Source organism: Stegostoma tigrinum, chromosome 47 (assembly GCF_030684315.1).
Source record: "Stegostoma tigrinum isolate sSteTig4 chromosome 47, sSteTig4.hap1, whole genome shotgun sequence".
Lineage (NCBI taxonomy): Eukaryota > Metazoa > Chordata > Chondrichthyes > Orectolobiformes > Stegostomatidae > Stegostoma > Stegostoma tigrinum.
The window spans coordinates 2,428,852-2,456,113 of record NC_081400.1 but is presented as its reverse complement, the minus strand read 5'-3'; the positions used below and the strand labels follow the sequence as shown (position 1 = coordinate 2,456,113).

Genomic DNA, 27,262 nt, shown 5'->3' with positions numbered 1-27,262 from the left:
TTCAAAAGAGCTGAATGGTCTACTCCTGTTTCTAGGTGGGATTGGCAGGGATGCCAGCGACCAGTGGTCCAGAACAGGGACACGGCGACCAGAAGTTCAAGCGGGGACACCAGTGACCAGCAGCCCGGAATGGAGATACTAGCGACTAGCGGCCTGGACCAGTGGCTCGGAGCAGGGATGTCGGCGACCAGCAGCTTGGAGCAGGGACACTGGCAACCAGCAGCTCAGAATGGGGACAGCAGGGACCAGCGGCTTGGAGTGGTGACACCGGTGACCAGCTGCTCACAATGGGGTCACCGGGGACCAGTGGCTCGGAATGGGGACACTGGCGACCAGAGGCAGGATCAAGGACACCAGTGTCCATGGCAGGAGCAGGGATGCCAATGACCAGTGGCTGGAGTGAGGCCGGCTGCAAACAGCAGCTCGAGAGCGGAGATGCTGGCAACTAGCCGCCCAGTGTACAGCGTGGTGGCAGCCAGCAGTCAGACCATGTGGAGGGCCCCTGCATCAATGTGCTACAGACAGCCCTTAGGGAGAGTCTGTGATGTTTGTAATTTTTCTTCTTGTTTTCCTGGCCTATGGTTATACTGTTTAAGGATAACTTCTTCTTTCTTCATCTCTCTATTCTGTAACTAAGGATTGTACCTAAGTACCTCTGTACCTGAGATGGCGCTGTAAGTGGCAACTTATAATAGAACATAGAACATAGAACAGTACAGCACAGAACAGGCCCTTCAGCCCACAATGTTGTGCCGACCATTGATCCTCATGTATGCACCCTCAAATTTATGTGACCATACGCATGTCCAGCAGTCTCTTAAATGACCCCAATGACCTTGCTTCCACAACTGCTGCTGGCAACGCATTCCATGCTCTCACAACTCTCTGTAAAGAACCTGCCTCTGACATCCCCTCTATACTTTCCTCCAACCAGCTTAAAACTATGACCCCTCATGCTAGCCATTTCTGCCCTGGGAAATAGTCTCTGGCTATCAACTCTATCTACGCCTCTCATTATCTTGTATACCTCAATTAGGTCCCCTCTCCTCCTCCTTTTCTCCAATGAAAAGAGACCGAGCTCAGTCAACCTCTCTTCATAAGATAAGCCCTCCAGTCCAGGCAGCATCCTGGTAAACCTCCTCTGAACCCTCTCCAAAGCATCCACATCTTTCCTATAATAGGGCAACCAGAACTGGACGCAGTATTCCAAGTGCGGTCTAAGCAAAGTTTTATAGAGCTGCAACAAGATCTCACGACTCTTAAACTCAATCCCCCTGTTAATGAAAGCCAAAACACCATATGCTTTCTTAACAACCCTGTCCACTTGGGTGGCCATTTTAAGGGATCAATGTATCTGCACACCAAGATCCCTCTGTTCCTCCACACTGCCAAGAATCCTATCCTTAATCCTGTACTCAGCTTTCAAATTCGACCTTCCAAAATGCATCACCTCGCATTTATCCAGGTTGAACTCCATCTACCACCTCTCAGCCCATCTCTGCATCCTGTCAATGTCCCGCTGCAGCCTACAACAGCCCTCTACACTGTCAACGACACCTCCAATCTTTGTGTCGTCTGCAAACTTGCTGACCCATCCTTCAATCCCTTCATCCAAGTCATTAATAAAAATTACAAACAGTAGAGGCCCAAGGACAGAGCCCTGTGGAACACCACTCACCACTGACTTCCAGGCAGAATATTTTCCTTCTACTACCACTCGCTGTCTTCTGTTGGCCAGCCAATTCTGTATCCAGGCAGCTAAGTTCCTCTGTATCCCATTCCTCCTGACCTTCTGAATGAGCCTACCATGGGGAACCTTATCAAATGCCTTGATGAAGTCCATATACACCACATCCACAGCTCGACCCTCATCAACTTTTCTAGTCACATCCTCAAAGAACTCGATAATGTTTGTGAGGCATGACCTGCACCTCACAAAGCCGTGTTGACTGCATTTGATCAAGCCATGCTCTTCCAGATGGTCATAAATCCTATCCCTCAGAATCCTTTCTAACACCTTGTAGACGACAGACGTGAGACTTACTGGTCTGTAATTGCCGGGGATTTCTCTATTTCCTTTCTTGAAGAGAGGAATTACATTTGCCTCTCTCCAGTCCTCAGGTACGACTCCAGTGGAGAGCGAGGATGCAAAGATCCTCGCAAGTGGCGAAGCAATTGCATTTCTCGCTTCCCAATCTGTGACCATAAAGCTAATTCAATTCAGGAGACACAGGAATGGTGCAGAAAATGACGTTAAGCGGGTGTTATGTGATCAGCCATGATCCACAATAGTGGAGCAGGCTCAAAGAGCTGAATGGCCCACTTCTGTTTCTAGGTTCTTACCTATGCCATACACCTAGAAGCTGAAGTCCTGATTTAAAGAAAAAGACAGAGCACTCTTCACAACCTCAAAATGTTCCAAATGCAGTCAATTGAGAACTTAAACTGTTGTGATGTTTTGCAGAAAACATGTCAGCCTATTTGCACACAGAAAACACTGACAAACAGCAATAAAATAATAGATATTTAATTTCAAACTATTACTTGAAAGATAAGTATAGGGCAGAACAGTGAATACTTCTTGACTCATCTTCGGATATCTATACACCTACAGGAGAAGATAGACAGTCTCAGTTTCGTTCCGAATGGCATATTTAATAATAGTACTCTCTCAGTAGTGACCCTCCAACACTGCAGTGCTCCCTCAGCACTGACTGCCTGGCAGTGCTGTGTTTCCCTTAATACTGATCCTCCAACGATGAGGAGTTCCTTCAGCACTGACTCTACAACAGTGTGACATTCCCACAGAACCGATACTACAACAGTGTGGTGCTCCCTCACTGGCGACCCTCTGACAGTACAGCACTCCTTCAGCACTGACACTCTGACACTGCAGCACTCCCTCCACATTGGCCCTCTGACAGTGCAGTTCTCCCTTAGTACTGACTCTCCCACAGTGTGGCACTCCCTCCAACATTGCAGTAATCCCTTTAGACAAAATTCCTCCAGTGTGGAAACAGGCCATTCAGCCCAAAAAGTCTACACTGACTTTCAAGAGAGCATCCCATCCAGACTCACCCTCCCACCAAAAAAAAACATATCCCCATGGCTAATCCGCCTAACCCTATGGGCAATTTAGCGCAGCCAATTCCCTAACCTGCACATTGTTGGACTGTGGGAGATAACTGAAGCACCCCGACGAAACCTGCACAGACCCAGGGAGAAAGCACAAACTCAGACACGACATCCGAGGCTGGAACTGAACCCAGGTCCCTGGTGCTGTGAGGCAGTAGTGCTAACCACTATGCCGAACCTCTCCCTAGGTACTGACCTTCTAACCAAGTAATTCTCTCAGCACTGATCCTCTTTCTCATGCAATGTTGAAATTCTAATTGTGTAATATATCCTCTGCACTGGAAGTGCAGGCCTAAATCATCCTACAGGTTTCTGGAATGGTAGTCAATTCCTCAATCTTCTGATTCCAAGGCAAAGGATAGGGCTGTAATGCAGTTCGCATGGGAGCTGACTGCCTTTTCTTCACTGTCTGATCACTCGTCTCTCAGGTGATCATCCCCTGCTTTTAACTGATCTGCTTCTTTGCGAATCATAACTACTGGTAACTACTCTGCCCCTACCGTTTTTAAAAACGGCTTCATCAGAATAATTAAAAAGTTTATTTTGCTAAGCAAAGCAGGAACCTACCATAGCCCAATTCGTTTACATTTGCAACCTGTTATGCCGATGGTTCCTATCCACCCTCACTCACACACACACACACACACACACACACACACACACACACAAAACTCTGTGGGGTGAATTTGTATTTGCACATACATTCTATTTCGTTCAAAATTTGTATACAGTCAACCAATGTAGTGTTTATAAATTCCTACTTTAGAAATAAAACCAGTCTGACTCCAAGCCAAAACACAAACAGATTCTAGACCAGGCCTCACATCTAACACGCAATGTCTGACCTAAAATGTCACATTTTCTTAAGACTGAAAAAAACCTTAGGACAATCGAGGATTTACAAATCGATTAAAACCTTCTAACCTATTAACTATTTAACAGCATCTTAGGGTTCTTTAATACATCCTCATCAGTAATATGACCATAAGGCCATAAGACCATAAGACATAGGAGTGGAAGTAAGGCCATTCGGCCCATCAAGTCCACTCCGCCATTTAAATCATGGTTAATGGGCATTTCAACTCCACTTCCCTGCACTCTCCCTGTAGCCCTTGATTCCTTCTCAGATCAAGAATTTGTTGATCTCTGCTTTGAAGGCATCCAACGTCCCAGCCTCCACTGCACTCTGTGGCAATGAATTCCACAAGCCCACCACTCTCTGGCTGAAGAAATGTCGTCTCATTTCAGTTTTAAATTTACACCCTCTAATTTTAAGGCTGTGCCCACGGGTCCTAGTCTCCCCGTCTAACGGAAACAACTTCCTAGCGTCCACCCCTTCTAAACCATACATTATCTTGTAAGTTTCTATTAGATCGCCCCTTAACCTTCTAAACTCTAATGAGTACAATCCCAGGATCCTTAGCCGTTCATCATATGTTAAACCTACCATTCCAGGGATCATCCGTGTGAATCTCCGCTGGACACGCTCCAGGGCTAGTATGTCCTTCCTGAGGTGTGGGGCCCAAAATTGGACACCGCATTCTAAATGGGGCCTAACGAGAGCTTTATAAAGCCTCAGAAGCACATCGCTGCTTTTATATTCCAACCCTCTTGAGATAAACGACAACATTACATTCACTTTCTTAATTATGGACTCTACCTGCAAGTTAACCTTTAGAGAATCCTGGACCAACACTCCCAGATCCCTTTGTACTTCTGATTTGCGAATTTTCTCACCGTTTAGAAAATAGTCCATGCCTGTATTCTTTTTTCCAAAGTGCAAAACCTCACATTTACTCACATTGAATTTCATCAGCTATTTCCTGGACCACTCTCCTAAACTGTCTAAATCTTTCTGCAGCTTCCCCACCTCCTCACTACTACCTGCCTGTCCATCTATCTTCGTATCATCGGCAAACTTCGCCAGAATGCCCCCAGTCCCTTCATCCAGATCATAAGGAGTGGAAGTAAGGCCATTCGATCACCACCATATGATCACCACCCTTTGATCTTTTACATATAAATCGTGTGTTGGGTATTACCTCTCTCACCAACACCTGAAGAAGGAGCAAAGCTCTGAAAGCTTGTGTTTTCAAATAAACCTGTTGGGTTTTAACCTAGTATTGTGTGATTTCTGACTTTGTCCACTCCAGTCCAACACTGGCACCTTCACATCATGGAATCTTAATAACTCTCTTTTGCTTTGTCTATGTTTTTTCCTTCCTCTCCTAAAAATGCAGCCTTCTTTACAAGTATGGCTGTCTGAATGCTGAACACCTCCTTTTACATGCAGTAAACTTAGAGGAGTGAGGCTCATCGCAGCTCAGCCAATCCTCCCCATTACACACACGGCAAGATCCCTAAAGATGATTGAACGATTTTGGTTGAAATGAGGAATGCTAGCCAGTAGGAGGAAAGCATCCATTCTCTGCAATCACTGCCAAGGCCTACCCACTCCCACCAGCACTCAACATAGCACTCTTCCTGAATAGGCATTTGGAATCTCAGAATATTGTCTCAACAAATGGATACTATCTCTAACAGACAGCAACCTCTCGCTGTACAATATTGCAATGTAAGGGGAGAACACATGGTCATGTCCACGAGGGAAGACCAAACCTATACCCTTCTACTCAGAGGCAATCTAAACGAACAGCGAATCAAGAGGAAGAAGGAAGATTACTTAAGTTTGAGGAAGCAAGGATCAGACAGGGCTCTAGAGGTCTAAAAGGTAGCCAAGAAGGAATTGAAGAATGGACTCAGGAGAGCTAGAAAGGGGTATGAGAAAACCTTGGCGGGTCGGATCAAGGAAAACCCCAAGGCTTTCTATGCTTATGTGAGGAACAAGAGGATAGCCAGAGTGAGGGTAGGGCCCATCAGGGACATTGGAGAGAACTTGATGGTCGAGTCAGAGGAGGTAGGGGAGGTCCTTAATGAATACTTTGTTTCAGTATTCACCAGTGAGAGGGACCTTGATGTTTGTGAGGACAGCATGAAACAGGCAGATATGCTCGAACAGGTTGTTGTTAGGAAGGAGGATGTGCTAGAAATTTTGAAAAACATGAGGACAGATAAATCCCTGGGCCAGACAGGATATACCCAAGGTTACTACGGGAAGCGAGGGAAGAGATTGCTGCCCCTTTGGCAATGATCTTTGCGTCCTCACTGTCCACTGGATTCGTGCCAGAAGATTGGAAAGTGGCAAATGCCATTCCCTTGTTCAAGAAAGGGAATAGAGATAATCCCGGAAATTACAGACCAGGCGTCTTACTTCTGTGGTGGGCAAATTATTGGAGAGGATTCTGAGAGAGGTAGTATTTATGATTATTTAGAAAAGCACAGTTTGATTAGAAATAGTCAGTATGGCTTTGTGAGGGGTAGGTCATGCCTCACAAGCCTTATTGAATTTTTTGAGGATGTGATCAATGAAGGGAGAGCTGTGGATGTGGTGCATATGGATTTTAGCAAGGCATTCGATAGGGTTCCACATAATAGGCTCATTCAGAAAGTAAGGAGGCATGGGATTCAGGGAAATTTGTCTGTCTGGATGCAAAACTGGCTGTCCAATAGAAGACAGAGGGTCATGGTAGATGTAAAGTATTCAGCCTGGAGCTCGGTGACCAGTGGTGTACCGCAGAGATCTGTTCTGGGACCTCTGCTCTTTGTGATCTTTATAAATGACTTGGATGAGGAAGTGGAAGGGCGGGTTAGTAAGTTTGCCAATGACACGAAGTGGTGGAGTTGTGGACAGCGCGGAGGGCTGTTGTAGGTTGCAATGGGACATTGACAGGATGCAGAGCTGAACGGAAGTAACAGATGGAATTCAACCCAGACAAGTGTGAAGTCATTCATTTTGGAAGGTCGAATTTGAATGTAGAATATAGGGTTAATGGCAGGATTCTTGGCAGTGTGGAGAAACAGAGATCTTGGGGTCCACATCCATAGATCCCTCAAAGTTGCAACCCAAGTTGATAGGGTTGTAAAGAAGGCATATGGTGTGTTGGTTTTCATCAGCAGGGAAATTGAGTTTAAGAGCTGTGAGGTTATGCTGCAGCTCTATAAAACTCTGGTTAGACCACACTTGGAATATTGTGTTCAGTTCTGGTCACCTCATTATCGGAAAGATGTGGACGCTTTAGCAGAGGAGATTTACCAAGAGGGATGAGAGATGACTTGACAGAGGTTTATAAGATGATGAGACGCACAGATAGAGTGGATAGTCAGAGAGTTTTTCCCAGGGCAGAAATGACTATTATGAGGGGGCATAATTTTAAGGTGATTACAGGAAGGTATAGGGGAGATGTCAGACATAGGTTCTTCACACAGAGAGTGGTGGGCCTCTGCAATGTGCTGATAGCAGTGGTAGTGGAGTCAGATACTTTAGAGACTTTTAAACAACTCGTGGATAGACACATGGAGGATAGTAAAATGTAGGGTATGCAGGGTAGGTTGATCTTAGTGGGATAATAGGTCGGCACAACATCGTGGGCCGAAGGGCCTGTACTGTGCTGTACTGATCCATGTTCTATGAACACAGCACAGTGGGAGAGTCCATGTGTTTTTAATCCATATGGTAAGCAGTGTTCAGCAGCAAAGTGGTTAATCCAGTGTTCTCAGAAACCTGTCTCCTATCCAAAAGATTTCCAAATGTGGATGTGTTGCATTGTTTCCAGGGTGCAGTTTCCTCAGCATGTTTCCTCCCTCTCTCTCCCACTTCCTCTCTGGGCTGCACATGCCACATTCGGACTGAGGAAAGGAAGTCTTCGCTTGCAGCAATGGGATTGTTGCTGTTAGCCCGGCGTCGCCCTTGCTCTGGCGACACTGGGCTCGCAATGCTCAGGAAGTCATGGTATGATGAAATAATTCTGAAGCCACCAGACAAGCCACAGTGCATCACAGCACAATTACCTACATGTACTGGTTCAGAAGCACAGATAGGTAGCTGTGTGGAAATTGATACTGAGGGGCAAAAGTTGCCATCACTGAGACCTTAACAGCAAGAAGGCCAGGAATCCACTTGCTTATCCATGCTGAGTTATCCGATCCCAGCAAGAAAACAGAAGAAATGCTACAACAGAACTGAATGCCTACGGATTACAGAAGGAGAAAGTCACAAAGTATTCCTGCTCATAATGCCAGTCCAATGATGTCTGCTGGCAAGGGGTTTTACATAGATATCAGCTGATGACAGAATTGCATGAAACTAGGATTGCTCCTCCTCTGCTTCCCCGTAACTCAGTTCTGAGCTTTTATTAAAAATATGCAAATAAAATGTGCAGAAGCACATTCAATGTGCATAGTTCCCTGTATTCCCTGCTGCCTCTCTACAGGTGTTTCTGGGCTAAGTGCCTTCTGTTTACTATGGCTCAGTTGTTAGCACCACTGCTTCTGAGTCACAACATTGTGAGTTCAAACGCCACTCCAGAGACTTGGAAAGAAAGTGTAGGCAGATACTGCAGTACCACACGGCACTGTGTAAATTGATGTCTTTTAGAGGAGACATTAAATCAAGGCCCTGTGTTTATTTTCAAAGGAGGTCAAAGAATCAATGGTCACAATGAAGGAAAACAGGGAAGTTTCCTTCGGTGTCCAGATCAATACTTTCCTCAACCAACATCACCATGATGATGTTGATTATCTAGTCATTATCTCATTGTTGTTTCTGGATAGACAGTTCTTCAATGAAATATGACTTTAGTTTCAGTTTTGTTTAATCTTTGGCCTGAAGTCCTGTCAGTCTTATTTCAAAATATCTGAGCTCCGTAACATATTTATATGCTTCAATGATCTAGGAGGACACAAAAGCTTTCAATGTTCCTTCATCTGTTCTGTTCAATACACATGATCCCAGTAACAATAGGATGTAGGTGAATTTAAAATGGTTCAGAAATAATAAATACTGTGTTGGAAGTTCCCATTGTCAAGTACGCCGGGTTGAAGAACCATGCCCCAGAAAAATTACAGCAGTGGGGTGTGAGGGTTAGAAGGAGCTTGAGGATTATAATTTTTGACTTTGTGCAATAGTATATTATGGGCCACAACCCATTCCACAACTTTCCTGATTTTAATTTCCATGGTAATAATTTTCAAAAGCAAAGAACAATCTGGGCATGCAATGACAAGCCTCTAATGGGCCATCTTACCATCTCTTTGACTGCACAACAATGAAATCACATTCCCAGGAATTACATGGTATTACATGTAATATTCACAGCGATAGGGCAAAAAGAGAGAGTCTTATCATTTTTCATTACTTCAGGATGCAGCAACAGGAACTCTGCCTGACTTTTCTCCTCATTCCAGGTTCAAGGTAAAATAAGATTCCTGACTACAACTCTGCGACTTTCTGTTCTTCTGAAGTGACATGATCTCCACTTTCATCCAATCTGATTACAATCATTCACATCCCAATGTAGAAATAAATCATACTTTAGCCATACAAAGTACTGGTTAGACCACAAGCAAGCCTCACAGGATGCATTTTCCCTGAAGGAAAGACAGTGTAAATTTATATGAATTTAACTGATCAGCAATGAGCCACGATTTAACATTCCTTCCACTTTAGAAAGTTGAGGAGTAATTTAATAAAAACTTAAGATGTTAAGGGGAACTGATCAGTTAAATGGAGAGAAAGTATCTGTCCCAGTTTAGGAATATAGGTCTCTCTTGAAGTCGAGGCAAAAAAACAGAATCATATGTTTCAGGGCTATAATTATGATGCACTTATCAGACAAGGAATGGCACACATTTACAACTCTCACAAACAGCAAATGATGTTCGATCAATTATTAAATTTGAAATCTGGAATTGACAGATTTTTAACAGCAAAATTATAGAGGAATAAAAGGCAGAAGGTAGTACACTGGGTTGGGTCACAGTTCAGCCATGGCCTCTTGAATCGCAGAACAGCCCTCAGGGATCAAGTAACCTTCATCTGTTCCTATATTCCTATGTTTGGAAATTGTATTTCTGGCTCAGTTTGTAGAGCAGCATCAATATTCAGGGATCTTTGCACTTCTAGGTGAAACGTTAACAGGTTTAATGGGGGTTAACCGTCTCCATGTGCCCTCTCAGGTGGATGTAAAAGATCTTACAGCCACTATTTCAAAGAACAGGAGGGGACTTGTTGCTGGTGTCCTCAGCCAAGTTCTGTTTCTCAATAAATGTGGACTTGTACGTTAGCGAAAGAAGTCGTAGAAATGCAAATTTTCCATTTTCTGTTGCTAGTTTGATACATTATGCAGCAGATGACAGTTTGCATTGGGTTAATATATTTAAAGGTAAATCTCAGAAATGCTGTTCCATAAATATCAGTGATCAGGAACTCAGCACAAACAACAGGCAAAAATTACATTAATAAAAAGAACAAAATCTTTTATTCTGGTTTTCCGCTGCCTGCTTGGTGACTTCCTGACATTCTATGCAGCTGGAGAATTATTAACCTTTTCTAGGACAGAAACAGAGAGCATGCTCCTGTTACTTACTGAGTCTTCCTTTCCCAATTTTTAAAATTTCTGGCTAATTTTCTTTCTTTCTCTCTTGAGGGCAGTGAATCTCAACAGGGTTGCATTCCATAGGCTATGGCAGACCCACTTCGCTTAACTGGTCACCTTCTTTGTGTCTCAGCCTGATCAGCAAATGTTGGTGTTAGGAAGAACCTTACTCTAGCCTCTACCAAAATCCAGAAGCATATAAAAACACATTGTTCAGTAGGAGTTATGGTACAAAACAACTTGTATTTATATAGGGCCTCTAACATAAAATGTCCCAAGGGGCTTCTCACAAAAGGTATCAAGCAATATTCCACACTGAGACACAGAAGGCGGTAATAAGGCAGGTGACCAAATGTTTGACAGAGGTAGACCATAAGGACCTGATCTTAAAGGAGGAGAATGGAAAGGTTTAGGGAGGAAATAACTGTAGGGCCCAGACATCTGAAACATAATCCCCCTGCCAAGGGATGGAGCGATGGGAATCAGAATGCATAAGAGGCCAGAAAAACAGACAGGAGGGTTGCATGGCTGAAGGAGATCACAAAAATAGGAGTTGAGGGCTTTTTTAGGTACAAGAGGCATATGTGAATCAGAAGCTGGAATCCTACCTGATATTCATGTCATAGCCCAGAATACTAGATATCTTACTGCTGTCAGTAAGATATGGCTGGTGAAAATAATAGTAAATAAAAATAGTAAACATCCATTCATAGTCAAAAGGCAAACAATTCCAGGAACATTTAACCACATGTGGCTACTGAGGTTCAGACATAAATTTACACAGAATTTGAATAAATGTTTGAAAAAGTAAAGGGATCAGAGAACTTCACAAAAATAGACAGTTTTAACAAGAGAAATGGCAAATGTGAGGACATTGTGACGAAAATATAACCAAAAAATAAAATGCACAATTTGAAGCACAGTACCTATCTCTCTAAAATATCTTAAAGTACCTCATACACAATGGGCCAAATAAGCTGTGTTGTCATTCTTGTGATTCTACAGGGTGTAAGTTGATGTCAGGAAGGTTCTAGTCATAGTAATTGGACTTTCTGGCCACCAGGAATGCATTAATGCAGATGCCCTCTATCAAGATAATGAACTTTGTTACATAGTATATATTTCCTCACTTTACTGACTAGCCCTCATTCTCTAGATACTCAACAATTCCATTAGTATATAGAAGCACTGTGGTCATGTCGCTGAGTATACACAGGCCTGGACTAATAAGTTGGAGACTTGAGTTAAAATACGACAGCAGTTGTGGAATATAAATTCAATTCATGAAATAACTCTAGAATAAAATACTAATGTCTGTAATGGAGGCCATGAAACCAGCTGATTGTTGTAAAATAAATCCAGTTTACTCATGTTCTTGGAAAGGAAATCTACCACTTTTGCCTTGTCTGGCTTACATGTGACACCAGACTCACAACAATATGGCTGACTCTTAAATGACCGCTGAATGGTCCAGTAAGCCTTTCAGTTGAATTGAAGAAAACTGTATATCACTGTCTTCCCAAATGCAACTAGGGTGGGGCAATATATGTTAGGCCTTGCCAAAAATGCCCACATTCCATGAATGAATTAAAAAGAGTACAGAATAAAAACAATATCTGATGCCCCTTTCTTCAGGCTTTCTAAACAATTGATAACCAATTGCTATGCCAAGATTGTTGCAAGACTCCTGAAGCTGTAGATAAGAAGCACTGCAAATGTTAATGCTGTTGGATTTGGGTTTAATATCATCAAGTTGTGAGGAACATGGAGCAATAGCATCAATGACACAGTGAGGCAGTCTCAATTTTCAATGCATCACACATGAGACTGCTTGGATGAGCAATGAACACAGCCACTGTTGGCACCAAAAGCTACAAAAGGAATAATTCAATCAGAAAAGGGGGACAATTTCAACTGCAGATTTAAGGAAAAAAATTGGGAATTTAAAAGTACCCTACAACGTTGCTCAGATCAGAAACAGTTCAAACTGTTTCACTCCAATGAGGCAATTTGAAATGCAGGAAATGGTTATGTAGGCTATTGGAAAACAGCAGGGAAGTGGGACTAGTTGTGTAGCTCCTTGAAAGGATAGTAACAGAAATGGTATAGGTTGAGAGTGTTCTCCCTGAAGAGAACAAAACTAAGATCAGATCAGATATAGGTTTTCAAAATCATGACTTTGGTCAATTAAGTAGATGGGCAGGAACTGCTCACATTAGCAAGTGGATCAAGAGCTAGAGGGCACCAATTTACAAAGTGATTTGCAAAAGGAGGGTATGTATTACAAGGATAATTTTTTTTCCAACAGCGAGTATTTAGGATATTGAATGCACTGTACTTAAATATGGTGTCAGCAGGTTAAATTGAGGTATTTATAAGGGTATTGAATGATTATTTGGAGAAAAATAATGTGCAAAGATAATGGGCAAAAGCAGGACATTGGTACTAGGTGATAATGCTTATTTAAAGAGCTGGTGCAGACATGTTGGGCCAAATGGTCTCCTTCTGCACCATATTTCTACTATGATTTGATTGTCAAACAATGCACCAAATGGCCTTCCCCTGTTCTGTAAGATTCTATAGTTGTACAAACTAATACAGCAGCTATTTCCAATGTTGCAAAGTCACAGAAGTAACAAGATAAACAGTTAATTCACCTTTTGGTCAAGGGAGATATTTTGATAGGATATCAGACGCATCTCCTGTCTTCATATGGAGTAATGGGTGGTTATCACCCAACTTCACCAGCAGAATATGCAGAACGATCTTTGGGTTAATATTTCATCCAAAAATCATCAGAAAAGGTAAAGCATTCCCTTGGTACTGCAACACAGTGACAGCCTGGAATACAAACTCTCAAATCCTGGACTGGGATTCAAAGCCACAACCTTCAGATTGGGAGGCCAAGTTGCATCAGCAGAGACAAGTTGAAAAGCGCAAAGGTAGCCTGCTGAGAAGCAGGGATTTCTTTTGAAAAAATGAAAGGATAATTTATATACACATAAAGACACTGTTACACAAATCAGCTGATCCAAGGCTGCCTCCAGCAAGCAGTAAACATATGATTAAAGTGGATGAGAAACAGAACTAAGTGTATAAGAATCCCTCATATTTTGAGAATGTGGTGCCACGCATGATCCAATTTCCTTCAGGCATTCTCAGCATGAATATGGGGAAGGTGATGGTGGTGGGGGTATTTTTAAAGAGACTTCATAAGCTATATAGTATATCAGCATCTGACTCACTGCAACCAGGTTCAGAAGTCACAACCTGAAAGGTCAGCACTGACCTTGTCACTTCCCCCTCCCCGGCGTCCTTATCTCTCCCTCACACGAGGGCAGGAAAAAACTCGCCGCTTTCCGCCAGCAAGGCGTCGCTTTCTGAAAGCCACCCCTGACCCGGTCACAGGAACTGGGCTGCAAGGAAGAGAACGTTTGCAGGCTTATACCAATGCCAGCTTTCTGTGATTTGTCTCATCAACACAGTATCCTCCCTTTTTAGTAGGATTACAAAGCAAATTTACCAAGTTCAGATGCTTCTGTTTAAAATACATGTGTACTTTGAGAAGGATTGTCCTCCTTGAGAATTGAGAAACGAAAGATTCACATTACAGAATACCCAGATTAGTAAGAATGGAAAAAAGACAAAACAAATCGAGATGGAGGAACTAGGCAGAGCTACAATAACATTTTAAAAGCCTGCAAATTCATTGTGAGTGACAGTTTTCAGGTCCTATGGGAGAATAAATTGAAATTTCCTTAATTGCTTTTTCTCATTGTTACACCTCCTTCTTTCCCCCAGAGGGTAGGATTCTGTTAGCGTACACAGGAAAGCTGCAGACCCTCAATATACTTCATGATGTGAAAGTTTCATCAGTGAATGTCAATAGCTTTATTTCAAAAGGAGGCAACCTGGCTTTACCTGTCATCCACATGCGTGCACTTTGCGCAGGAACCCTGATCTAACCCAGCCCTAATCCAAGAGCTACAACAGTAATTACAGTGTATTTGAAGCTGAAAGCCAAAAGATGAGAGATCAAACTCTAATACTTCCTGAGTTTGTCCAGTTCAAAAAGTAAAGCAGAGAGTGTTGCAGAAACTCAACCAGTCTGGTAGCATTCATCGAGAGAGAAACAGAGTTAATGCTTTGAGCCCAGTATGACTCTTGGACGCTGAAGAAGAGTCATATTGCATTTGAAATATTAACTTAGTTTCTTTTTCCACAGATACCACCATACCTCTGGGTTTCTTGAGTGCTTTTTCTGTTCCAGCATCCACGGTATTTTGCCTTCCTTTTGCATGCTTCGGGTTGTTCAATTAGTAAAATTTACCATACCACAGAGGAATCCACCAAATAGTTCTGATTCAAACATACTGAAATTGTAGGAAGGAGGAAAAATCCATGGGATTTTTTAAAGTGAAAGTAAAATTCAGGGATCAACATTGATGGAATACCACCCATTAGAGCAACAGTGCATGGCATCACTGAGTGGAGTGCTACAAGCTAATTCCTCCCCCACATTCCCAAATTCAGAAGCGAGGGATAAACGTGAAGGGCATATTCTATTAAACTTCTCTTACCCAGTAATTAATCAACAAAAGCACTGGTAGCAGTCTGACAAAGAAAATAGGATACTATTTGCACAATAGCTCAGTGGGTAATTACATAGTGTGATGTGGTATCAAACCAGACAGCTTATGATGCTCCCAGTTCGTGTGCTGGTCTGTGCTAAGTTTGCTAATCTCAGCTAGGATAAGACTTGGTTCCCACTTTCACTTTCAGAAGGTCTGGATCAGCGTGTAAGAAACGAGAAACCAGTCACATTCACAAACCCGAGAAGAGAAGACTTCTCCACATCCCAGGTGTAAATGGCTGAACCTTTATCCAGGAGGTGTGGGGCTTGATGTTAACTTGGTCTAAACTCACTTACTTAGACAAAGTTAAAATAGAGCCTTATCATCCCTAGCCTAAACTCTCTACTAGAGGAAACAGCCTCTCAGCATCTACCTTGTCAAACTCTCTCAAAAGTTTTATATGTTTGAATTAGATCACCCTTTAAATCTTCTAAGTTCCAGCCCATTTACTCAATTTCTCCTCACAGCACTGCCCTCTCATCCTAAGATTCAATCTAGTAAATCTTTGTTACACCCCCTTAAAAACAAATATATCCTTTTTGAGACACAAAGACAAAACTTACAACGTTCCAGATGTGCATTCACCAAAGACAATTATAGCAAGATTACATACTCTTGTACATCAACTTCTCTCTCATTCTTCATTGTAAAATAATTTAATAATGCTGAGTTTCTAGATTTACATACATTGGTGCCTCGCTGCCACCTGCTCAACGAGAATTAAGAAAGGATAGAAAACATCATCCTAGCATAAGTCCCATGAATGAATAAAAACATGAACAGTTGCTTGTCTGAGGTACCAAGTGTTGCTGCAGGGAGGAACCAGAAATTCCTTGTGCTGGTTTGTCCTCTGTCTAAAAAAGTAATCAATGTCTTCAAAAGAGGAGGAGAATGAATTGTGGCTCAAAGCATGAATATAATTTCAAAAAGTAAATGGAGTAAATGCCTTGTTGGTATCAAAGTCAATTTAGGTCTTACTGTAGTCAAATTTATGAGACTGCAATTTGTCTTCGGAATGAAAATATATTCTCATAAATAACCTGGATGCTACAGTGCAATCCTTAATAGATCCTGCAAGTTTCAGAATAGGCAATGAAATACACCGGCCTGTAGTAACAAAGAGCAAGGGAAAGTCTTCGCAAATATAAGTTATTACAATCCCACATTTATAGCAGAGACAGGCCATTCAGTGCAGCAGATTGTTTATGCTCCACAATAGCCTCTTCTCACCTGCCTCAGATAAACCTATCAACATATCCCTTCCATGCTCAACCAGCTTCCTCTTAAACAGAATTACATGATGCTAAATGGCACAATTCTTCCTAAATGATCCCAGTCACTGCATTCTATCTACTGGGTAGGCTAAGGTTCAACATTAAGCAGAAGTCTCATGTTTCTTCACAGAAAATGAGGAAACCTGACTGAAGAAAGAGTTTGTACCAGGTTGTGTTTACACATCCCTTGCCAACCTATAAGAAGATCCTTTTATCAATGTCCTGGGTCATAAAGTTATATACCACAGAGACAGACCCTTCAGAAATAACATAATCCCAAACTAAACTGGTCCCACCTACATGCTGCTGGCCCATAACCCTCCAAACCTTTCCTATTCAATGTACTTATCCAAATGTCTTTTTAATATTGTATTGTACCCACATCCACCACTTCCTCAGGAAGTTCATTCCACATGTAAGCCACCCATGTGAAAAATTTGCCCCTTGTGTTTTTTTTAAATCTCTCTTCTCTCACCTTATAGTTGTGCCCCCTTTTCTTGAAATCCCTCCTTCAAGGAAAAAGAAAACTACCATTATTCCTATCTATTCCCCTCATTATTTCATAAACTTCTATAAGGTTGCGTCTCAACCTCCTCCACTCCGGTCAAAAAGTCCCAGACTGTCCTGCCTTTCTTTATTGCTCAAACCTTCCATATCCATGGTATGCATAACAAATCTGCAGCAGACTATGCCAGCTGCAATGCAGCTTCTTGAAACAAGCTTGATCCTGGCTTAGCAAAACTAAGCTGCCTCACTCCACAGTTTAGACACCCTACCTGTGATCATCTGCTGTGCATCGTATGGTTCCATGTAGCCATCATTCTCCCCCACCCGTTCTGTATCATTCTGTCCTTTCTCTCGTTTCTTGGCATCATAGGGATCTGCATAATCCTCCACAATGATTACCTGTATGGAAAGGAGTTGAGTCAGACACACAGTATTCAGAGTGGGAGAATTTAATTTCATTAACACATTAGTTTTCTGTGATATGATCCATTTTTAGTTTATATTTTTGTCTCTTGAAGACTCTACATCTGCTCTGCCTCCTCTGTAAAGCTCAAAGAACAGCCTAACAGGATCTCTGAAGAAGGGCCTAGGCCCGAAACATCAGCTTTCCTGCTCCTATGATGCTGCTTGGCCTGCTGTGTTCATCCAGCTCTACACATTGTTATCTCAGATTCTCCGGCATCTGCAGTTCCTACTATCTCAGCCTAACAGGTTCTCTAGTCTCCCTTTCCTTTGAGCAGGGGAATATCTACACTCTGCTTAATAACTTCTCATGGGGGAACTGGTCTCCTTTGGTTCCCAGATGTGTGAAATTCATCAGCCACAGTGTCATTGCTACAGTCCGAAGTACCATGCTGTTTTGATGTGTTAATTACAGCAAACATTTTATTAACCAGCATCTACGGGACCAGGATTGTGCCAGTTGATCAAATATTACCGATAATCAAGAAGTCCACAAAAAGAAGCCTACACCTTGGGCAGCACAGTGGCTAGTACTACTGCTTCACAACGCCAGGGACCTGGGTTCAATCTCGCCCTCAGGTGACTGTCTGTGTGGAGTTTGCGCATTCTCCCCGTGTCTGTGAGAGTTTCCTCTGGGTGCTGTGGTTTTCTCCCACAGTCCAAAGATGTACAGGCTAGGTGGATTGGCCATGCCCATAGTGTTCAACAATGTGTAGATTCGGTGGGTTATTGGCGGATGGATCTGGTTGGGCCGAAGGGCCTGTTCCCACACTGTAGGAATTCTATGATTCAAGTAATGGGAAATGTAACACAGGGTATATACACATTATTGTTATGCTTTATTGACAGCATAAATCACTTAAAAAATAATGCAACTTTGCCTTAAATAAAACTTACTAATACAGGGTCTTCTCAGTTGTACCCTCAATTGACTACACAGACATCGCAACATTCGAGGAGAAACTGACTCAAAATTGAATTAACTATTGGTATTTCATGTGGCCATTCGATTGAACAACATATACATGTATATTGAGGATAAATACATTTTAAAAAACTATAATAATTGAACAGAATAATATAGTAAACTTCACTAAACTAATTTTATGTATATATTTTTGCTGTTTATCAAAAGTTCATAAGTTTCATAAGGTATTGGTTAAAACAAAATTTGCAGTCATGTATTTTCTCATGAAGGATGAGCTCAAGTTTTGTGTGAAACCTATATATTAGTACTGCCATTAGCAATGAAGAACAAGTGTGGAAAATACACCCTATTACTTGTGTTAAACTAACTGATTATCCAAGGAATAAAATGTAGCTTAGCATGCTTTTGCATTGAGCTGGCTCAGAACTTAATGCCGGAGACATCCACATTGTGGGACAATGATCTCCAAAAATCAATCTTGCAATGGAAAGGGCCCAGGAAGACAGGGAAAATCATGGTCAGAAAACCTGGACATACTGTGTGACATTGGCCATGTTTCTTTCTGTCCAGTATATTCTTAGGTTTGAGGTGCATACATGCATGAAACAAGTGTGTCTGGACTTGTATAATTGTGAAGCTGCTTTGAAGACTCATGCATGTGGGAGCTATATTACGGCTGTGATTGCAAACTGGAAAATAATGATTCGATTTTCAATGATGAAGATACCATTCAAAGCCAAATGTTGCACATCATCTACTAAATGTCAGCTAGGGTTCAGTGGACAGCATGCTCATCTCTAGCCAGGACATCTTGGCTTCAATGCAGTGACTTCAACATATAATCCCATTTTACTGTCTCAGTGTAGCGCTGTGAGTACTACTTTGTCAGAGATGCTAACTCCCAGAGTTGTTATCACATCAAGGCGCATATTCCATCTCAGATCTCATGGGGCAATTTCAACAACAGCGTGACATCTCTCACAGGCAGCCAATATTTATCCTCCCACCATGTCTTTAAAATAGAACATCTGGTCACAACTGCCCTCATGCTTGTGGGATTGTGCTGTGTGCAAAAAAATTGCAATTTTTCTCCATTGCAACAGTGGCTTCACCTAAAAAGTACCTAATAGGCTATGAAAAAGTTAGGCTTTTCCTGAGGATGTGAATGGTGCTGTATGATTGTGGTTAAGAGGTGATGTTACTGACTTTATGAGGAGCATAGATAAGGTGAATGGTAAGGATTTTCCCTCCGAGGTTGGGGGAGCTCAAAACTGGGGGACATTTTTAGGGTGAGGAGAAAGATTTAAAAAAGACATGAGAGGCAACATTTTTACACAGTCAGTGGTTTGTGTTTGGAAATAACTGCCAGAGAAAGCAGTGGATGCAATGAACAGATCAAGTACAATAAATTGACTTTGTCGCTAAATTCTCCCCTGTTCCTTTTGCAGTCAATTCTTGGTGGTATATGGTCTACAACTCACCTGGACCTCATTCAACTGGTCAATCTTTATGCTTTCGTACTGGAAGAGCATTGGAAAGCTACACAACTATCGAAGGCTTTTCAGATACTTTTCCAACCAACTTCCACATAATACAATGTTCAGCAAGAGTTGCTCATCAAGTGCAGCTTCCCTCATGGATATTTGCAGATCTCTGCTGTGGAGCCTTAGCTTGGACAGACTGTGGAACCTTCCTGTTGTTTGGCTTAGCAGCAAACCAAATATCCCATTTACTCAGTGACCCAATGAATGCGCTTTCGCAACCAGTGCTTCTCACAATAGTTTCTCAATACAAATCTGACATCCTTTACTCCTTTTGTCCCTGAGCTGAAACGTTGTAGGTTCAAGTTCCACTCCAAAAGCCTTCAGCACAAAAATATAAGACAACACTTTAGTGAGGTACTGAGGGAGTGCTGGCAGAGATGAGGTGTTGAACCAAGGTTTTGTTCTTCCTCTCCGCTGGAGGTAAAATACACTGCAAATGGGCAGAAGAGTTCTCCCTAAAGTCATGGGCCAATATTTAATCCCTCAACCAAATCATTAAAAAAAAGATTGCACTGGTGTTTTTTGGGTGTTTGCTGTGCTCAAATTGGACGCTACTTTAGTAACTTAACACACTAGTGATTGGCAGTCAAGAGGTCTAGTATGTCCCATGATTATGATAAGTGCTATGGAAATTCACGGCTATCTTTATTATTTGCAACAAATCGAGGTCCTACATGTCAATTCAGATGGATAAAACAAAGGCACATGAATTCTGCTGTCCAAGGCAAATTACTCCCTCAACCTGCACCACCATAAAAATACTATAAAGCATCATTCATCTAAAGCTTTCTGTGGGTTATGGTTTGTGCAAAATGTATTTGCTCATGTAATATGTTACTGCACTTTAAAAGTAGTTCATTGTGTTAAGTGATAAGTCGCTCTAGAAAGTTAAGGTATTAAGCAGTCCCTTACCGTGTCTTGTTTGGCTTTTCCATTTTCTTCATCCTCCACTGTATTCTGAATCCTATTCATCAGATTTTTTCCATTTTTCTCTTGATTTTCCACTTTGATCAATCTGTGTTTAGGCAAAATGTAACTGGGTCCTGACAGTTTTCCAGGGTTTAATCCTGCTTTTCCAGAATTTTGCCCAGTTAGTTTCCCCAGGTTCAATCCAGTCTTCCCTGGACTTTGTCCTGCTTTCCCAGATTTCAATCCATTTTTCCCTGTGTTTGTCCCAGTTATTTTTCCAAGATTCAATCCAGTTTTTCCAGGATTTTGACTGGGTGTTCTGTTAGCCTTTGAGTCAGGTTTCTTGGTTTTCAAATCAGCCGTTTTCCCGGATTTTGCTTCAGGCTTTGCACTTTTCAAATCTGCCTTCCTGGTTTTCATATCTGTTTTTCCACTTTTTACATCAGTTTTCACCGCTTTTGAGTCTACTTTCTCAGTTTTTGAATCAGTTTTCCCAGCTTTCAGTTCGGGTTTCAATTCAGTTTTGACTGGATTCTTCCCTGTAATTTTCCCTGGATTCAAGCCAAGTTTCCCGGAAAAACTTTGTCCTGACTTACTGGAATTTTGTCCCCGTTTCAATGATGGAGTTTTGACTGTTTTTCCAATTTCTTCACCATTCCCAGGATCCACATTGGAACTTTTGCTGTTTTTTCCAGGGATACTATTTCCAATTTCCTCAGATCCTTTGGACAGTTTACCGGTATCCTTCTTGATTGTCAATCCATTTTTTATCAATCCTGTATGATTTTTCCCTTGAGTTAAATTTTTTTTTGTCTCGGTTTTCCCTCGTATCAGAGTGCTACTGCCTGTCTTTCCTTGAGTCCCCCCGGATTTTCCCTGTATCCCGGCATTTGGTGCTTTTCCGAGTTTTCCCGACTCTGACTCATTGTGCCCTCTCTCTACAGCTCCTTTTACCTCTCTTCCAGTTCCCCGAGGGTTCACCTCACCTTGAGTGGCGCGCCGGTTCCTGTTTGTTCCGTCACCATCCATTCTAGTCCGGGTTGCACCCATGCCCTCTGGCTTTGGTCGGGTCTTCAAGCTCAGCTGGAAATCCTTGAACCACTTTGCCATAATGAGGAGCAATTGCACAACTTGCGCGGCCACAGGCTTGGGTTTATATCAAGTACAGCACAACTGGTCCTGGAAGTCTCCAACCTCAATCTAAAACACAACTCAAACAGAAGGTGCAGCACAATCTTTGTGTGTTTTAAAAGTGTTAACCTAGTTAGTCAAAAATAAATGTTAAAAACATTCAGCGTTTTTAGAACAGTACAGTCTGCTATCCATCCAACAATTACATTTTCTTCTACTTTGTGCTTTCCTGGGATTCCAGTCTGAAAGCCTCCCTCTCTCCCTCTGAAGATCGCCGCCTGTTGCAGACGTGGGCTATTCCACACAGCTTGCTCCTCTCGTTAGCCTTCAAACTCCACCTTCCTGCCATTGTGAGTTTGAGTGATGACACGAGTTACAGCCACTTCCACTTCTATGGACACCTGATAATTCAACAGTGGCTGAAAAAAAAAGCCACGCAAACATTTTCCATCTCACTGCCATTGTACTCATTCCTGTTTGAATTGAGCACAATCAATCCCAGAGTGAATGTTTATGGTAGGAGTCAGCTGGCCCATTTTTAAAGTTTTCAGACATATTTTATTAACTTCAAATACAGTAATTTGTCTCAAGCTGTGAATCACAATTCTCCCTGATATTGTTATCAACACAACTGTGATCTACACTGTGATATTGTGCAATAAATTGAGATCGCTATCCCACAAATCCACAAAACACCCTCTGCACGCAAGGTTCTACAATCAGGCGCTCACTGAATGCAAAATGCAGAGAAAAGCATTGAAAAGTCTCTTGTCTTTCAGAAATGTCTCTTCAACTACGGCATGGCCAGTATTTCCACATCATGTTCTATGCATACATGAATGGGATATGGAATGAACAGCTGATTTCCCTTACATCAGTGAGACTTTACTTTTATTCTTTCAGAGGATATGGGTGTTACTAGCTAGAGCAGCATTTATAGTCCATCATAAATTGCCCTTGATAAGGTGGCGACGATTAGCCTTTCCAAATTGCAGCACTCCTTGCGGGTGTACAATAACCAGTGCTTATAAGGAGAGAATTCCACGAGTTTTACCCAGCGACAATGAAGTAATGCTGACAAAGTTCCAAGTCAGAGATAACGAGGTGTAGAGCTGGATGAACACAGTAGGCCAAGCAGCATCACAAGAGCAAGAAAGCTGACTTTTCAGGCCTAGACCCTTCTTCGAGGATGGCATTGTTGCTGTCAATTTTGGCCGACATGCTGGCAGAGTGCTCTGCTCCCTCCATTGCTTTCTTCCCAGCCTTGCAGTCGCTGTCTTTCCGTGAAAGCGATGCGAGATCTTAATTGGAACAGGATTCACGTCAAACTGAGCATTAGTAAGTTTCTTTCATTTAAAACAAAAGCAAACATTTAAGTTTGGGAGATAATGGGAACTGCAGATGCTGGAGATTCCAAGATAATAAAATGTGAGGCTGGATGAACACAGCAGGCCAAGCAGCATCTCAGGAGCACAAAAGCTGACGTTTCGGGCCTAGACCCTTCATCAGAGAGCTCTCTGATGAAGGGTCTAGGCCCGAAACGTCAGCTTTTGTGCTCCTGAGATGCTGCTTGGCCTGCTGTGTTCATCCAGCCTCACATTTTATTATTTAAGTTTGGGAGAAAGGTTCTTCTTGTTTCCCTATACTGTAGTGATTTAATATGGCATAGCAGACGGTCTTGGGTGATGCAAATCAGAGCATTCCACCCTAACAGCATTATGGGTCTATCTACAGCACATAGACTGCAATGGTTCAAGAAAACACTGAGGAAAGGTCACCGGACCCGAACGTTAACTCTGTTTTCTCCTCCACAGATGCTGGCAGATCTGGTGAGCTTTTGTAGCAACTTTGTTTTTGTTCCTGATTTACAGCATCCGCAGTTCTTTTGATTTTTAAACACCTCACCACCACCTCTTCAGGAGCACCTAGGGATGAACAATAAATACTGGCCTAGCCAGTAATGCCTACATCCTATGGCTGAATTTTTTTAAAATCCATGACTCAATCCACTACTTGTATCAACTAGGGTTGTGGGTGGAGCTCACTAGCAGCAGTGTACAGTGAAGAGAGGAGGAGAAAACATGGAAGAAAGCAGTAAAATATAGAAGTGATATTTACTTGTCCAACTTGTCTTGTATACCTCAATGGAGCTCAGTATAACTGGGCTGAATGGCCTATTTCTATAATATGTACTATGTGTAATCCTACACACCAATGAATGAGCAGTTGGAGCACCTGAGTGGCATGCGCATGTTTTCCTACTCTACATAGTTTATATTTCATTGTTTTCCTGTTTTCATCTAATCTCTATGATTTCAACCACACCAAATGCACTAGAGGCTTTAATAGCGAGAAGGGGGTTCACTGAGGTTTGAGTATCTCTAAAGATATTGCTGTGATAAAAGGGATGAATGTTTCTTTCTGATCTTTGTAATGGAATAGTATCAATAATTCCTGTAATTTGGTTGGTGCCTTCCCTTTCGTGAGAAACTCTTACGTTATTTTGTTTAAAGTGCATTGATTGCCTTGTGATTATGCTCAATGATTGGTCTGTATGCTAAAAAGTAAAGTTAAATTTATTGTCTATTGAGCCAGTTTTCACTTTGGGATCTGACTTGTCCAGTATTGCCATCAGTGTAGATCATGACAGCATTTTGTTGGCTTCAGGTGAGATCATCTCCAAGTATTACTGCTTTATACCCTCTGGCTGGGGTGTAGCTAAAGACCGAAAGGAAGCAAGAGTGAAAGAATAGAAGGAGGAAAGAATCTGCACAATTATTGCACCTTTTATCACCTCAGGATCTCACCTGAAGCCAACAAAATGCTGTCATGATCTACACTGATGGCAATACTGGACAAGTCAGATCCCAAAGTGAAAACTGGCTCAATAGACAATAAATTTAACTTTACTTTTTAGCATACAGACCAATCATTGAGCATAATCACAAGGCAATCAATGCACTTTAAACAAAATAACGTAAGAGTTTCTCACGAAAGGGAAGGCACCAACCAAATTACAGGAATTATTGATACTATTCCATTACAAAGATCAGAAAGAAACATTCATCCCTTTTATCACAGCAATATCTTTAGAGATACTCAAACCTCAGTGAACCCCCTTCTCGCTATTAAAGCCTCTAGTGCATTTGGTGTGGTTGAAATCATAGAGATTAGATGAAAACAGGAAAACAATGAAATATAAACTATGTAGAGTAGGAAAACATGCGCATGCCACTCAGGCGCTCCAACTGCTCATTCATTGGTGTGTAGGATTACACATAGTACATATTATAGAAATAGGCCATTCAGCCCAATCATTTCATACTGGTGTTTACGCTCAACTTGAGACTTCTCTACCTATTTCCTTCTCCCTTGTATACTTATCTAGTTTTCTCTTGCTTCGACTATTCCCTGTAGTAGTGAGTTCCCCATTCTGAGTACTCCTAGGGTAAAGAAATACTTTCTTAATTCTTCAGTGCATCTATTGGTAACTATTATGTATTTACAGCCTTGGTAATGCTCTTACCTGCAAGAGGAGATATTCCCTCATCCATAACCATTCTATTATAACTGTTCACTGAGTTAGACAGATTATGTATTGAAGAGGGATATTCCCTCATCCATAACCATTCTATCAAAACTGTTCACTGAGTTAGACAGATCATATATTGAAGAGGGAGTTCAGAATTATGGTGGGGTTAAGGTCACAATTAGATCAGTCATGATCTATTGAACGGCAGAACTCCGAGGTCCATACACAGCAACTTTCAGAAAGTGGAGGCTATACATTGGTGTGCTGTTTGGTGAGCCCGGCACTTCCCAGCAATGGTCCTCAGGAGGAGCAAAATAAAAATCCAAAGAACTGTGGATGCTGGAAATGAGAAACAAAAACAGATATTGCTGAAAATAACTCAGCAGGACTGGTGACATCCGTGGGGAGAAACCAGCGCTAATGTTTTGGGTCCAGTGACTCTTCTTTGGAATGGATCTGTGTTCTGTCCACAGATGCTGCCAGACTTGCTGAGTTTTTCCAGCAACTTCTGTTTTTTCCTTAGAGGGAATGTTGGGCAGACTTGACGAATTGGGTGGACAGTGATGTTTGCTTCGTCTAACAGTCTCTGCAATGATAAAACAAACCCAATTTGGAATGGTGGGGCAGACTTAATGGATAAATGGTCTAAGCCTACTCTTATTTCTTAAATTCAATAAGTAAAATTAACTCTCATTGAAACAGGATTTGAATCCAGAAGTAGGGATGTCTTACAATGCCTCGGTGAGATCACAGCTGGAATTTAGCATGCAGTTTTGATCTCCCTACCCAAGTAAGGTTACACTTGCAATAGCTGGAGTGCAGTGGAACTTCACTCAACGGATTCTGGGGATGGCAGGATTGTCCTGTGCGGACAGATTAGTTTGACTGGGCCTGTATTCAGCACAACTTACAAGGATGAGGACGGATCTAATTGAAATGTACAAGTGATGGCATTCCTACCTTTGAACCAGGAGACCCAGATGTAATTCCCACACATTCCAGAGGTATGTAATAATATTTCTGAATGAGCTGTTTAAACATATCTAGTGTTCTAACAGAACATGAGCAGACTAGAAATGGGGAAGATGTTTTCCCTGATTAGGGAGTCTAGAAACAAGGGTCATGTCTCAGGATACGGCAGAACCATTTAGGACTGAGATCACTTCACACATGATAATGGACCTATGACATCCTCTATCACAGAAGGCTACGCAAGCCAAGTAACTGAATATACTTAAGAAACCAAAGAACATTTTAAAGATTTTAATGGTGCGTGGGGAGAAAGCTGGAACGTAGCATTTAGACAGAGGATTGGCCATGATCCTATTGAATGGCAGAAAAGGCTCAAAGGGCGTAATGGGGATGTAACGGACTGGTGGTATTGTTGCTGGACTATTCATCCACTGATACAGGTAATGCTCTAAGACCAAGATTCATAACCGTCCGGGTCAAACGATAGAATTTGACTCCAATAAAAATCTAGAATCAGGACTCTAATGATGACCATGAAATCACTGTTAATGGTTGTAAAAACTGACCTGGTTTACGAACGCCTTTTTGCGATAGAAATCATACCCGGTCTGGGTCTATGTGTGATTCCAATGGGGGATGGCTCTTTCTTAACAGCCCTGGCAATAAACACTGGTCTAGCTGGTGATGCCCACATCTCTCCAACCAAGGAGGGAAGAAGAGGTGAATAAGGAAACTCCTACT

At 42.0% G+C, this 27,262-nt stretch overlaps 1 protein-coding gene across 1 annotated transcript in view; it reads right to left on the bottom strand.

The window, feature by feature from the left end:
• LOC125449663 (SH2 domain-containing adapter protein E-like) overlaps positions 1 to 22,351 on the bottom strand; it is a 30,671-nt gene extending 8,320 nt beyond the window's left edge. Inside the window, exons 1-2 of the mRNA XM_048525511.2 lie at positions 20,890 to 22,351; positions 17,313 to 17,442 (exon numbers count right to left, since the gene is read on the bottom strand). Of these exons, the coding sequence (XP_048381468.1) occupies positions 17,313 to 17,442; positions 20,890 to 21,996 (1,237 nt within the window). The 5' untranslated portion in view covers positions 21,997 to 22,351. The remainder of the gene's footprint in view (positions 1 to 17,312; positions 17,443 to 20,889) is intronic.
• Positions 22,352 to 27,262: the final 4,911 nt, after the last annotated feature.